This window comes from Orycteropus afer, unplaced genomic scaffold, assembly GCF_000298275.1.
Source record: "Orycteropus afer afer isolate SDZICR_OR568_19922 unplaced genomic scaffold, OryAfe1.0 scaffold00098, whole genome shotgun sequence".
In the NCBI taxonomy this organism is placed as follows: domain Eukaryota; kingdom Metazoa; phylum Chordata; class Mammalia; order Tubulidentata; family Orycteropodidae; genus Orycteropus; species Orycteropus afer.
The window spans coordinates 4,565,145-4,579,980 of NW_006921685.1; the positions used below are offsets into that span (position 1 = coordinate 4,565,145).

The following is a 14,836-nucleotide window of genomic DNA, read 5'->3' on the forward strand; positions in this document are numbered from 1 at the left end:
CTATTCATAAAGTTGCACAGTAATGTATCAGACAGTGTTTCTCTGCTATTCATGAGGTTTTCCCTGGCCAATTCTTTGAGAAGTGGATGGCCTCCTCCTTCTTTCTAGTGTGTCTCAGTCTGTAAGCCAGGCTGATACCTGTGCAACAGGTGCACCCCACTGGGTTTGAAACACCAGTGGCACAGCCTCAAGACATAGCAACATGTCAACGCAGTAGGACAAATCGACAGACAGACAAGTTTATCTCCCTTAGCTGTTGGAAACCCCTCCAACCACCCTTACCTGGATCCCTGTGGCTAACACATTGATCTGTTCCTATCCCCTTTGCCTTTTCTGTCCTCTCCCTGCCTTCCCACCTCGTTGCTTGTGGTGTGCAGCCTGGGTTCCCTCTTCTCACCTGGGTCCCTGGGTCTGACTCCTCAATCTGTTCTGGTCCCCTTTGCCTATTCTGTCCACTCCCTGCTTCCTGCCTCACTGCTTGTGGGGGTGGCCTGGTTTCTCTCTCCTCGCCTGGCTCCCTGCGGTTGACTCCTTGATTTGTTGTGGTTCCCTTTGCCTTTTCTGTCCTCTTCTTGTCTTCCTGCCTTGCTGCCTGTTCTTCGGTCCCTGGAATCCAAATCTGATGTGGGTAAGGGAAGGGATACACAGAAATGAACTGTGACCACCATAATAACATTAGGAAATGGGAGGACATCAAATTGTGCACATAAGAGATAGATGACAGATGCTAATACCAACTATTGTGTCCACAATATTGCATTACCATTAACACCAAACACCAGGCTACAGATAAACACATAAACACCTGAGGAGATCAGATGGGGGTCTGTGAACAGGAGTATACTCTAGATCAAGGATAGATTCAGCTGAGGCTAATCTTGTACAGGCCCCAGTGATACAGAATATCTGTAATCATTACAGAAACAATAAAAGACAGACACAGAGTAATCCATCACAGATGGCCAGACACTATGGGAGAGAGAGCCAATAGATCTACCAGCTCAGGACCATAGTGCTGGGGGACACCAGACTCAATTGGCACAACAAAGTACATAAAAGCCTTGTTCTGCATCCTCCATCGATGAGTAGTGACTAGGGTCTTAAAAGCTTTCAAACAGCTATCTAAGATGTAGCTAATGGTCTCCTAGAATCAGAAGTGAAGAAGAATGCAAAAAAAAAAAAAAAAAAAAGGCCTTTGGAAGCAGTCAGCCATAGGACACGATGGCCCTCAAGACCAGAAGAACTAGATAGTGCCTGCTACCATTGCCAACCACTCAGGAAAGGATCAAATCTGGAGATCCTGGATACAGTGGGAAGAAAAATGTAGAACAAAATCCAAAAACTCAATAATGACCAGAATTACTAGTAGAGGAAGTCTGATGAGAACCCCAATACTATGGCCCTGGAATACATTCTGCACCTGGATTAAAACTCTCCCCTAAGGGCTGGCTTTCAGCCCAGTAGTTTTAACAGGATGTACTTGCAGACCACTCAACCCAGGATGACACACCCACATACTCTATGGTAATACATCCCTTAGAGCAATGGACCATGGGCCAGCAGAGGACCAACATTCAGGTTGAAGAAATGCAGGACAAACAGGAGTACAGAAATATGAGGGGCACAGGGGGAGGGTTACAGGGTATGGAGGGGAGGAGACTGGGTTAGGTTTGGACATGGTAAATGGGGAGTGAAACTAAATGTACATGTAATGTTGAGTGTAAAACAGGCTTTTTTAAAAATAAAAAGACTAAGGTGCTCCTAACTCAAGCCATGCTATTTTCTTTCGCCTCATGTGCATGTGAGAGCTGGACAATGAATAAGTAAGACTGAAGAAGAGTTGATGCTTTTGAGTTGTGGTGTTGGTGAAGAATATTGAAAGTGCTGCTGTTGCTGTTGTTATGTGCCATGCAGTCGGACCTGACTCATAGTGGAGAAGTGGGAAGACAAATAAAAATAAGTCTTTGATTTCACAATTATGAAGTTATTAATGACATTACAAGATATGAATAAGAAGTCACAGAGGCTGGACAAACCATTCATGTCATTTTGAATACCCTAAGACAGAATTTAAACATAAATTTTAATCATTTTATCATAGCATATAGTTTAGAAATTATATAGAATATCTTCTATCATTTTACCTCTTTCATATCTTCATAGTGTAAGTAAAGTATTGGGTATTCTTTCCTTTTCTTCCACCAGCTCTTAACATGATTAAACCAGGAACCGTAGGCCACTAAAACCAGAAACCGTAGGCCACTAAAACCAGAGAAACAGTCTGGTTCCATAGCACTCATTAAAATAAAAATTTATTTCTAAAAAATAAGTTAAATTTTATGGATATTTTGTGGAATTTACTAACCAAGAGAACTGAGAACATAGGAGTAATTGTTCTGATAGTGATTTTTTTTTTGAAGTACAAGCCATCAGATTTTTTTAAAAAATTAAAGGGTAAACGAAGTATTTCAGAAAAAAAAATACATAAACTTCCAATTGGTGACACTTAGCTTCACACAGAAGGGCACTATTCTTTTACAAAATAGTCACAATGGGTAATTATCTAATTATTATAAATATAACACACTTATAACACTTAAACAACTAATGGCCACTTTCTAATCTAACTTGATATCAAGTTTATGTAAGTTAAACATTATCTATTGTGAGCAGAAACTGAGGATAAACTTTTAGCAAATGAAAAGGACTTCAGAATATCTTTATTATTCAAATGATTGAAATCTGATTGTTGAATTGAACATCCTAGGAGCTCTGGTGGCATAGTGTCTAAGGCATTTGACTGCTAACCAGAATATTTAAAATAATGGGCAGTATTAGTAAGTAGATAATTTCTCAAATTACTTGTTAACCAGACATTCCTTGTAAGGAAGATTGGGCAATCTACTTCCATAGTGATTCCGCCTCAGAAACCCAAGGACAGATCTGTATGAGTTGGATCCAACTTGATGGCAGTGAGGTTGGAGCTAATAGAATATTAGACATATTTGGTTTAATATTTTAAGAGGTTTTTTAAAACATATTTGGCATTGCCTTGCAAAAATAAGTGTTTTGGAGAGAAAAATCATATCGATAAGGGTTGACTGTATTATTAAAAATAAAAAATAACTTATCAGCTTCAAGTCAGGGCCTACTTACCTTCACCAATCATAAATTTCTCCAAATATTCTTCCCAGGTGCCAGGAAGAGGGGTAATATTATTCATTAAGTTAAAATGGTAATATGAGACAGCAACATCCTTTGCATTTCGAGCCATATAAATCATCTGCAGGGAGCAAGAAAAAGAAAACCAAATGAAAGATATTTTACTGAGAGGAAAAGAAAAAAAAAAGAGCTCATAGGTAAGTAAAATAATAAAGCACTTTTTCAACTGGAAATTGTGGGCTGTGAAGAACTCTCCATCAACATCTCAAAAACCTATTCATTTTAAGCCATTTTCATTAGGGCAATATCATGAATTTAGAATTATAGAGGTCTGGAGAGTCCAAAAAATGTCAAGTTTCCGGCTTCCTTTTGAACCAAAAATTGATCAGATATTAGCAGAAATCCATAGGGTCATATAACACTTCTTATTATGTAGAAGATGACACTATAGCTAAAGAGACTATCAGGCAACTTGAAAATAATAATAATAATAATAAAATTAAATTTCACTTTTATTAACTAAATCCTTGGGAAAGTGTGAGATGTCGAAATAAAAGAAAAACAGAAAAAAAGGAAGAGAATGGAAAAATATTAAAGATATTCAAAAAAGGTTTGGGGAACTTCCAGTTCTGGAACAAGATGGTATAGACTCAGTCTTTCTTGTTTTTCCCTCTCGAAGAACAACTCTGGAAATTATTCAAGAGACAATAATAAACAGATGCTTGTACACAGATAGAAGATAAACTGGCTACAGACCACTATTTGAATGTGAAAAGATAATCAATAGATGCAGTAGTGAGATGAATCAGATGTTGATCTGAAAAAGATTTAAAAGCAGCCATTATAAAACCAAAAGATTGAACAATTAATTATACATTCTATTAAAAGAAATAAAAATTATAAACTAATCTGAGAAAAAATATTAAAGTTAAAAAAGTACCGAGTGTTAATTACAGAACTAAAACACAGAACTAAAATGATAACAATAATAATAACAATAATAACCTCACTAGACAGAGTTAGTGTAGTGTCTAAGGCATTTGACTACTAACCAGAAGGCTGGCAGTTCAAACCCACCAGCTACTCCTTGGAAGGAAGATTGGGCAATCTATTTCCGTAGAGTTATGACCTCGGAAATCCAAGGAAGGATCGTTATGAATTGAATTGACTCGTGGCAGTGAATTTGTTTATTTTTTTAGACAGAGTCAATAATACAAACAGTGAAGACAGAGACAGTGAAGACAGAGGATAAAATAAGTGAATGTGATCATCGATATATCGATGGTATCCTATTTGAACATCAAATAAAATAGACTTAAAGAAAATAAACAGAAACTCAGGGAACTGTGGGACAATAATAAAGGAGACTATATTCCTATCCAGAAGAAGAGAAGAAATGTGGGACTAAAAAAGTATTTGTAAAAATAATAGCTGAAAATTTCCCAAGTACAATGAAAGATATAAACATACATAACCAAGAAACTGAGAGAACTACAGAAAATGTAAATTCCCAAAATCATAAGATACATCATAATTAATTTCCGAAAACTAAAGATAAACAAAAAACTCTTAAAACAGCCAGAACATATAACACATTTCATATAAAGGAACAGCAGTTTATACAGGAATGAATTTCTCCTCCAAAAACATTAAGGGCAGAAGGAAGTGACACAACATATTTCAAGTGCAGGAAGAAAAAAAAATTGTCAACCAGTGAAAATCTCCTTTAGGCAAGAAAGAAAATAAAACCATTCTCAAATGAAACAACACTAAGAATATTTGTTGTTAGCAGGGTACCTTAAAGAAGGGCTAATAACTCTCCAAACAGAAAAAAAAAAAAAAAAATGATAACAGAAGAAGGCTGGGACTTTCAAAGAGGAAGGAAGAACAACAGTGTATAAAAATAGAGGTACACCTAATAGACTTACCTTTCACTTTAAGAGTTTCTTAAATTTATATTTTATAATTCAAGCAAATATTACAGCATGACTTGATTTGGTATGCAATATAGACACAGAAATCACTTAAGAGGATGGAGACTCAAAAATCTAAACCCTTTGTTGTCAAGTTGATTTTGATTCATAATGATCTCACGTGTGCAAAGTAGAATTGTGCTCCACAGGGGTTTTCAAGCTGTGACTTTCAGAAGCAAATTACTATGCCTTTCAGTTCTGGGTGTGTTCAAACCACTAAACTTTCAGTTAGTAGTAGAGCACTTAACAATTTGCACAACCCAGGGACTTCATTGAAAGTAAGATTACTACACTTCACTCGAAGTGGTAAAACACTGACAGTAGTAGGCTATGATGTTAAGTATGTATATGGTAATATCTTGAACAACTGCTAAGAAGTAATACAAAACAAAATACTTAAAAACATTGTAAATAAATAAAAATGGAACTATAAAAATTGTTCAAGTAAACAAAAGAAATTAAATACCCAGAAAAAAACAAAAAACAGAGAAACAAGAAGATTGTGTCATCTGCATATCGCAGGTTGTTAATGAGTCTTTGTCTTATTTTTCTAGTGCTGTTATGTTAGAAATAATACAGTAGATCGCTTCGACAAACAAATTTATTCTCTTACAGTTTACTCAGAAAGTCAATGCTGTCGAGTCGGATCCGACTCATAGCAACCCCTCCTTAGGTTTTCAAAACAATATCACTACAGAAGTAGTTTGCCCAATCTTCCTTCTGAGGAATGGCTGGTGAGTTTGAACCGCCAACCATCTAGTCAACAGTCAAATGCCTTAGGTACTCTACCACCAGAGCTCCTAAAAATCTGAATTCAGAGTGACAGCTCTAGGGGAAGGACAGTTTACAAGTCCAAATTCAGGCTGCCAACTTTAGGGACTAGGTGAAGGCCTCTGGCTTTGGTTAATTCTATCTTCCAGGCCCACTGCAGCAAACTAGAGGCTTCTCCTGACTTTGCAGCTTCTAGCTGCTGAGCCTGATGAATCCAAGGTGGCAGGTAAAATGGCAGATTGTTGGCTCAGAGGCTGCACAGGCAACAATCCCAAGTGTGGCAGGCCACATGGCAGGCCCTTAGTTCAAGTCCGGGAATTGGAGATGAAGACTTAACCAAATGGAGGATGCTTTCTATATACACTGGAAGTAGGTCACACCCTGAAGGCAACTCTCCTTCAACTGATTAACTGCTCACAGCAGATTCTACCATTGAGAGGATTATACCACATCCAATCCCATCCTGGGGAATAACTATCTCCAGCTCCAAGCCACTAAAAATCACAGCCCAGACAGGCTGACACACAACCTTAACTACCAGTCTTCCTCCAATCTTGGTGCTACCTTCTTCATATAGTCTAGCTCCTCATTATTTATTTAGCATATAAACTGAACAAATAAGGTGAAAGGATACAACCCTGTCTTACACCTTTTCCAATTATGAACCAGGCTGTGTCTCCTTGCTCTGTTAAAATGAAAGACTCCCTCTTGATTCATGTATACTATGGATTGTCAATTTTCCTGGTCTTGACATTGTACTGTAGTTGTGCAACTATAATATTGGGAAAGTGTGGATAAAAAGTGTACAGGAAGTCCTGTACTTTTTTTTTTAACTTCCTGTGGCTCTATAATTATTTCAAAATAATATGTTTAAAAATAAAATTAAAAACAAATGTATCTTTGGGGACTGCCAATTCTTAGCCTATATCCATAGTTACTAATAACCAAGTCATAATTGCAAGAACTCAGTATCCGAGTGAAATAACCCATTATTCAGTGTCAACTCAGTTGCCTCAGTTTTGTTGTTGTCATGTGCTCTTGAGTCGGACCCAACTCATAGCAACCCCTCCTTGGGTTTCTGAGGCAGTATCACTACAGAAGTAGATTGCCCAACCTTCCTTCCGAGGAGTGGCTGGTGGGTTTGAACCACCAGCCTTCTGGTTAGCAGTCAAGTGCCTTAGGCACTACACTACCAGAGCTCCTCATATATTTCCCACCATATCATTTTATAAATTTCATACCATGATTCTCCAGTCTAATGACTTTCAGAGAATGTAGAGTAATTAGAGAGAATTGGGAAATGAAAGTAACAATACTGTGCTGAGATAAGGATTCTGTTACTACTCAAGAAAACCTGAGTATGTAGGTTTGACCTTTTTATATTAATGAAGTATTTCCATATAGCTCAGTCCTCATGGTCACATGTAAACAAAACATTTGAACATCTACTCAAAAGTAAGTAGAAGAATACAGTACTACTGAAGAATTAACTTGCAGCCCAGAATGTACCTTGCAGTTATTCTCCCAAAAAGATTTAGGCAGAAGATCTATTGGTAAATGTGTCTTCACAAGCCGGGGTGATGGATTCCTTTCTAAGTGTTCAATACCTGGGAAAATTTTATTGGATATATAAAGATATATTAGAATCTTCAAAAAGTGTGCAATTTCTCATCTTTCCAACCAACTTTCTCATCAGTCCTTAAACAATATATAACTGTATCTGACTCATTTGTTAAGGAGTTCTGATAGCGTAGTGCCTAAGGCTTTTGACTGCTAACCAGAAGGCTGGTGGTTCAAACCCATGAGCCACTCCTGAGAAGGAAGGTTGAGCATTCTACTTCCATAGTGCCTTGGAAACCTAAGGAGGGGTCACTAAGAGTTGGGTCCGACTCAACAGCACATAACAACAGCAACATCCATTCAGAACAACCGTCTGTTTCAATTGTTTACAAGAACTTTTGCAATACTAAGTTATTTGGTCATTTCTATCACGGTATCCTTTTTAATATTCTGTGTAACACTTATTATTAATTATTTAATATTTTAATTTTTAAGTTTACTTATTCATTTGTTTACTGTCAGTTTTGGTGTATCCATTTTTTTTTTTTCCCTACATCCTTATTGCTTTCTTCCAAAACACGTGCAGTGGATGGTGAAACCATGAGAACAGGTATCTAACATATTTTGTTTACCAATGAATAATCACAAAATGGCTTGTATTAAGGAAGAAACATTTCATATGAATGCAGATAGGGTTCTCAGAAGGAAGGTTGGGCAATCTGCTTCTGTAGTAATACTGCCTTGGAAACCCAAGGAGAGGTCTCTATGAATCGGGTCCAACTTGATGGCACATAACAACAACAACAACACAGATAAGGTTGCCAGGAATAGCCGCCCCCTGGAGGGGGAGAACACTGCTATAGAGTCAATTCCCACTCATAGTGACCCTTTAGGACAGAGTAGAACGGTTGCAGAGAATTTCCAAGGCAGTAAAGCTTTATGGAGGCAGTGCGCTTAATTTTTCTCCCTCAGAGCAGCTGGTGTGTTCAAACTTCCTACCTTTTGGCTAGCAGCCAAATACATTAATACAAGATGTCCATTTAAATTTGAATTTTTGGTAAACAGATTTTCTTTTTCTTAATATCACCTTTTTTTGTAATGAATTATAATATCTTCCTAGATAACATGTAGTTAACAAAATTTTATAAAACTACTTATATGACTAAAAAGACTAAAGGACTACCCTAATGAATATAAGGAGCTCTGGTAGCATAGTGGATAAAGCACTTGACTGCTAACCAGAAGGCTAGAGGTTCAAACCCACCAGCCACTCCTCGGAAGGAAGGTTGGGCAATCCTACTTCCGTACTGATACTGCCTCGGAAACCCAAGGAGGGGTCGCTATGAGTCGGGGCCGACTCAACGGCACATAACAACAACAACAACAACAACTAATGAATATACCAGGCCTTTACATGCTTTTCATATTCTTTATAAAATCTGGGCAGAAACAGAGAAGGGTAAAAGTTTGACATTTTCCTCTAAGAATATTTGCTTTCCTTATGATTAGTAAAAGTACCCTATTTCTCCTCATAGCCAATCTCCTGTCATCCTTTGTTAATCATAATCCCTATGATTAGTAAAAGACCAGAGTCATATTTTTTGTATGTCTTTCTTCAACAATCACTTGGGAGAATTTGCAGTGTATTTTGCATATATATATATATATATATATATATATATATGAATTGCATATAGATATTTGCATATAGATATATTCAAGTGCGGAATACTGTTACAAGAGGTCAAGGGTTTTTTTTTTTTTTTAAGTGCTATGGGATCTGAGAAAAGAATGAACATTTCTTTCTGTTGGAGAAGTGCATGGTTTCATGGAGAAAATAAATTTAATAGTTACAATAATTTCTCTAAAGCAAAAAATTGGCTATTGCAGATTTTCTTCCTATTTCTACCCTGTGAAAAGTGAAAGGCTATTTGATATTATATCCCACACAATGGAAACCACAAGGTATTGAAACCCTGACTCCTATGCAAGTCACTCTGAAGGAATCTCTCCACATTCCTGACTAGTAATCCAACAAAGAAGATTCCATTTTCTCAGGTAATACAAATAAAACCTTTCTGTCTGCTTGGAAGTAGAAATAGGCTGTCCTAATGCAAATTTGTGTTTTACAAGACTGATTTCCTCCCAAGAATATTATTTTTTATGGTTTCTTGGGGAAAAAAATAAGAAACTATTTTCCATATCTGGATAAAAATATAGAAAATCACTTATGTAACAACAGGCGAAACAGGACTAATTGCAATCACACTGCTGTCTTCTCATCCCAGTTCCAGGCAACATTTGAGATAACCAAGCTTCACTCTTTGAATACCCTCCCCTCTTGCCTACAGGGGAACATAATCTGATTCCCTTCTCACTCGTTGTTGATTTTCAGTCCATTACTAACTACTCCTCTACTACACCTCTGCATGTTGGTGTTCTTTGCTGTTCAGCCCTGATCATCTCAACTGCTCAGCCGTCTTTCTCTGTGTGATCTCATTGATTTCAATGCCCACCTATACTGACAGTTGCCTAATGACTATCTAGCAGCAAATTTCAAACACCATACTTTCAACTAAATAGCTAAATATCAATTGGAATTGCAAATACAACATTTCCTAAGCTGAATTATTAATAGTTCCCCCCACCCTTACTTACTCTGAATATATTCCTGTCCAACTCCTTGCCATATTAAATTAATAGTTTCATGGTACACTTGGTAGATCAAAATAAAATTATGGGAGAGTTATCTTTGATTCTTTCCTTTTCCTCATATTTCTAATATAGTCTACCAGCAAGTCTAACAATTAACTTGTCTGGTGTTTGTAATTCCATCTTCACACAGAAACCAGTGGAATCTTTATATAAAATTAGCAATAACCAAAAGATTAAAACAAAAATGACACCCATTGCCATGGGGTTGATCCGACTTATAGTGACCCCCAGTGGGTTTTGAACTGCTGACCTTCTGGTTAGCAGTCAAATGTCTTACCCACTGTGCCACCAGAGCTTCTTAACAAAAAGATTATTTGTAAACTGTTTTAATATCTTCCTCACTATTTTAAGAATCAAATTTAGTAATCTTCTAAGAATTGCAAACCTTGCATCATCTGTTCCTATCTAGATCCAAGTGTTTTGCATCCCATTTTTCCCTTAATTCATTGGTCTTTTTAATCCCTGGAATATACCAAGGTCCTCACACATAATACTTCACCTTCTTGGAATATACTTTCCCCAACTATGTGCATAGTTTTAGATCCCAGTTTATTTTCCTGAAAATATATCTAAAGTAATATTCCTGTTTTTCTCTTTCTAAAGCTCTATTCTTTGTATATGCATAAGACTAATAACATCAATATATTGCTAGTTCATTCACTTGTTTATTTTTACAACATTACATTAAATTCCTTGGCTATATAGTATCTCATCTATTACTAATTTCATACCTAACCCATAGCACAGTGCATAATCCTTAAGAAGCTCTCAAGATTTGTGGGATTAAAAATAAATTTTATTAATAATAATTTCTATGTTTTAGTTGGAGTTAGTATTTCTTTACTTATTTGATTAAATATAGTAATTTCATAAGTTATTATTACTTCAATATACCAAATTCTACACAACAAAATTAATACAAGTTAAGGAACATTTTGATAATCAACTAAATTTTCAGGTGTTTTCTACAAAATTTTTGATTATCATAGTGGGTAGGCAGTGGGCTAAACTACATTTTTCTATGTGCTTTGGTCACTGTATTTCTAACAAACTTTCATTTTCTACTATCAAATCTTCTTTGTTGTCTTTCATTGTGAATCACAAGTACAAAAAATGAATATATTATGTAAATGTCGTCATTAAAATGAGTAGATTGACTTAAAAGTTACCTGAGATTCTTAGTCCAGGGAGAGACATTTCCAACATTGGAACTTTAGCAGTAATAAAATCTCGCTTACATTTTTCAACATCTCCATCATTTAGAATCATATCCACAATTTCACTAATCCATGTAGTACCTGTGGCAAATGAAGCCTTTTTATAACCATCATCCAAATGTAGAGGAAAATAGTATCAATTGGAAGCACACCATCATAGTACATTCTAATTAAAACTTAATTCTATAGAGCCTCTTTTTCTTTGTCACAAATACCAATTTCAATACATGAGAAGTAGATGACTGCAGAATATTAACTTAGCTTGGGATAATTGTGAAAGAGGGGTACGTCACCAGGAAACAGAGAAGGAAGTCAGACCTGCATTTGTCAGGTCAGTAAACTCACCTGATTTGGGGTAAGTGACTATCACGATGTCATCTGGTCTGCTTTGGAATTGCTCAATATTTTCCCAGTTGTTTGTAAAAGCATAGATCATAGGATAGCCATGAACCATCTTCAGATTTTTTCGCAAAAAATCGTTTTGGGAAATCATTTTATCATACTAGATTGTACAAATGTTTAAAAGAATATTTCTGATATTCAGAACATGGAGAAATAAAGAGAAAAAAAAATCAAAATCTGTGTAACTAATGTTATTTCTAATACATCATGACTTCACCTCAAGAAAAATTGGTCTTTAATACACTGTGCACACAGAGATCTAAATCTAAAGGGTGGTTTTGTAGACTTAAAGCCTTAGATTACAAGGGCAGCAACCAGCTCTCTGACAAACAGAACAAAGGTCATCAGTGGAACATTTAGAAATAAATAGAACAACAAATCTTAATTTAAAGACATATTTCACAATAATATGCTAAGAAAAAGTTTGAACTTCAGACAAAATAATCTCATTACTTAACATCAGCACTTCTGCTGTAACCTGTTTTTACTTATAGGAAATCTGCTGTCATCCTAATCTTTGTTCATGAGAATAGAATGCATATTGTTTTTTCCCACTGGATCCTTCTATGATTTTATCTTTCTTCTTTTTAAGCAATAAAATTATGATTCACCTTGTTGGAGTTTTGTTTTGTTTTTCCTTTTGCTTTCCTTTCTCCCTTTGGGTTCATTGAGTTTCTTGGATTTATGGATTTATAGTTTTCATTAAATACGGAGAATGTTTGGTCATTATTTCTTAAATATTTTTCTGCTCCTTCTCTCCTTCTGAAACTCCAATTACATCTCTATCAGGTGACATGAAGTTGTCTGTAGGTCACTGATGCTCTGAGCATTTTTTTTTTTTTTAACATCGGTTTTGAATAGTATCTATTGGTGTCTTTAATGCACTTATCTTTTCTTCTGGGAGCTCTGGTAGCATAGTGGCTAAAGCACTTGACTGCTAACCAGAAGGCTGGCGGTTCAAACCCACCAGACACTTCTCGGAAGGAAGGTTGGGCAATCCTACTTTTGTAGTGATACTGCCTCGGAAACCCAAGAAGGGGTCGCTATGAGTTGGGGCCGACTCGATGGCACACAACAACAACAACAACAACAACATCTTTTCTTCTGCGATATTAAATTTGCTGTTCATTTCAGCCATTTTATTTTTATCTCAAACATTGTAGATTTTTATCTCCAAAAATTCAATTTAGAATTAATAAAAGTATTTTTATGTCTCCACTTTTTGAGCATATCGAATACAATTATAATGACTCTTAATATATTTATCTACTAATTCTAACATCTGTATCAGTCCTAGTCTGTTTTTAATTGATTGATTTTTCTTTTCATTATGGATTATGTTCTTGTTTTTAACATGTTTATTTTTTATTTGATGTCAGGCATTATGAATTTTATTTTATTGGGTACTATATATGTTTATATTTGTATAAATATTCTTCAGTTTTGTTCTAAGACAAAGTTAAATTATTCAGTAGCAGATAAATTTAGGTCTAGTGCTTAGTGTAGGGCTAGTTATTCCCATTACTGACAGAAAAGTCTTCTGAATACTCCTTCCAATAACTGAATAATGAGATTTTCTAATCTGGCTAAGGGAAATAGGCACTTTGTCCATCCCTGTATGTGCACCTGACATTATTCCTTACAGTTTTTCCAATGGTCTTTCCTTTATCTGGAGTAGTTTCCTTATATCCATATCCACAACATTACTCAGCTAAAGTCTTCCTGAGTATTTTTTGCAGACCTCACAATTTTCTCTCTGTACATTGGTGCTCTGTACTATGAACTCTATCCACTTTTGTCTCCCTGGGCAACCAGCTCCATCTTCTTAATTCAAAGAGCCCCCAAACTTTGCCTGGGTTTGTACTTCCTGACTTGAGGCCTGAGAATTTTCTCAAGGCAGTAAATTAGGATGTCATAAGATTCAAATTGTTTTGCTTCCTGTTTCTTGAGGTTCATTGTCCTTTGTTGCCTAATATTCCATTTCTTACAAGACACTGATTCATGTGTATGGGCAAGCATATTGACTGCTTCAGGAATGAGGTAATGTAAAGGAAGAAAACTACTTTAAATGAAGATTCAGAGGATTAAATCATCATTGGAGAGGCACCCAAATGGGAAGTCACCAGCTCACATAAATGAAAGCATGTGTTTCACAAAGTGGGTCCTGAGCAGGGATGAATGTAAGTCCGGAAACAAAATAATTACAATAAAATCACTGTTTGGTTAGTTTTTGATTGAGGTCACAAAGAGGAGGGTGAAAGAAGTGGGAGAAGGCTTCCAAAGGACACAAATGCTTAGATGTGCTTAGGTGGGCTACAGAGATTTGCAGTCATAGTCACAGGCTGCTTATAATGCATACTTTCCAGAACAGGTTATAAAAATATCTAGGTTGGGTATTTCTTTGGGGCTGGAGCTGGTAATAAGAGTTTACACAAAGCTCTTTCTTGGGAAATTGCTTGCTCATGTGAAACTTTCTTGGTTACCTGGGAAACTGAGATAAGAATTTAGGTACCCAAGGTTTCTTCTTGAGACTTTGTCTGCATATCCTTATCATGAAAGAAATATTTCTTAAGGTCACATTACATGAATGTATCTCTGTCAAAACCCCCTTCCTTGGGATGTATTCCTTCCACATCCTGGCTTGACCACAGAGAAAACATTCCTTAGTTATTTATGATTGTTTAACCAGATAAAGAGCCCAAGTACAGGCATCTGTGAAAAGTCTGATCTAATTTTTCTGAAAGCAGAATAAACCTGGGTTTAATTTGACACTGTACATTTGATCAAAGGATTTTTTTAAAAAATATTTTTTACATGGGGACATCTAGTTCCTGTTACTCTGTCTTGCCTACAAGCAAAAGTCTGCCTTCATTCCTAAAATATCTATTCATTGGCAGTGGCTCCTAATTGCTGTCTCACTATCAGTGTTATAAAGATAGTTACAAGTTCTGTTTTATTTTAAACATGACTTAAGATTGTACATTTTCTTAATTGCAGTTAAATATACAGTTTTTTCCAATAATTTTGCTTCATCAA

The 14,836-nt window shown here is 36.0% G+C and overlaps 1 protein-coding gene across 1 annotated transcript in view; it reads right to left on the reverse strand.

The window, feature by feature from the left end:
• The window catches only part of LOC103198602 (sulfotransferase family cytosolic 1B member 1), a 20,009-nt gene extending 8,118 nt beyond the window's left edge, over window positions 1–11,891 (reverse strand). Inside the window, exons 1-5 of the mRNA XM_007942769.2 lie at window positions 11,744–11,891; window positions 11,351–11,479; window positions 7,416–7,513; window positions 3,157–3,283; window positions 2,145–2,239 (exon numbers count right to left, since the gene is read on the reverse strand). Coding sequence (XP_007940960.1) covers window positions 2,145–2,239; window positions 3,157–3,283; window positions 7,416–7,513; window positions 11,351–11,479; window positions 11,744–11,891 — 597 coding nt within the window. The remainder of the gene's footprint in view (window positions 1–2,144; window positions 2,240–3,156; window positions 3,284–7,415; window positions 7,514–11,350; window positions 11,480–11,743) is intronic.
• Window positions 11,892–14,836: the final 2,945 nt, after the last annotated feature.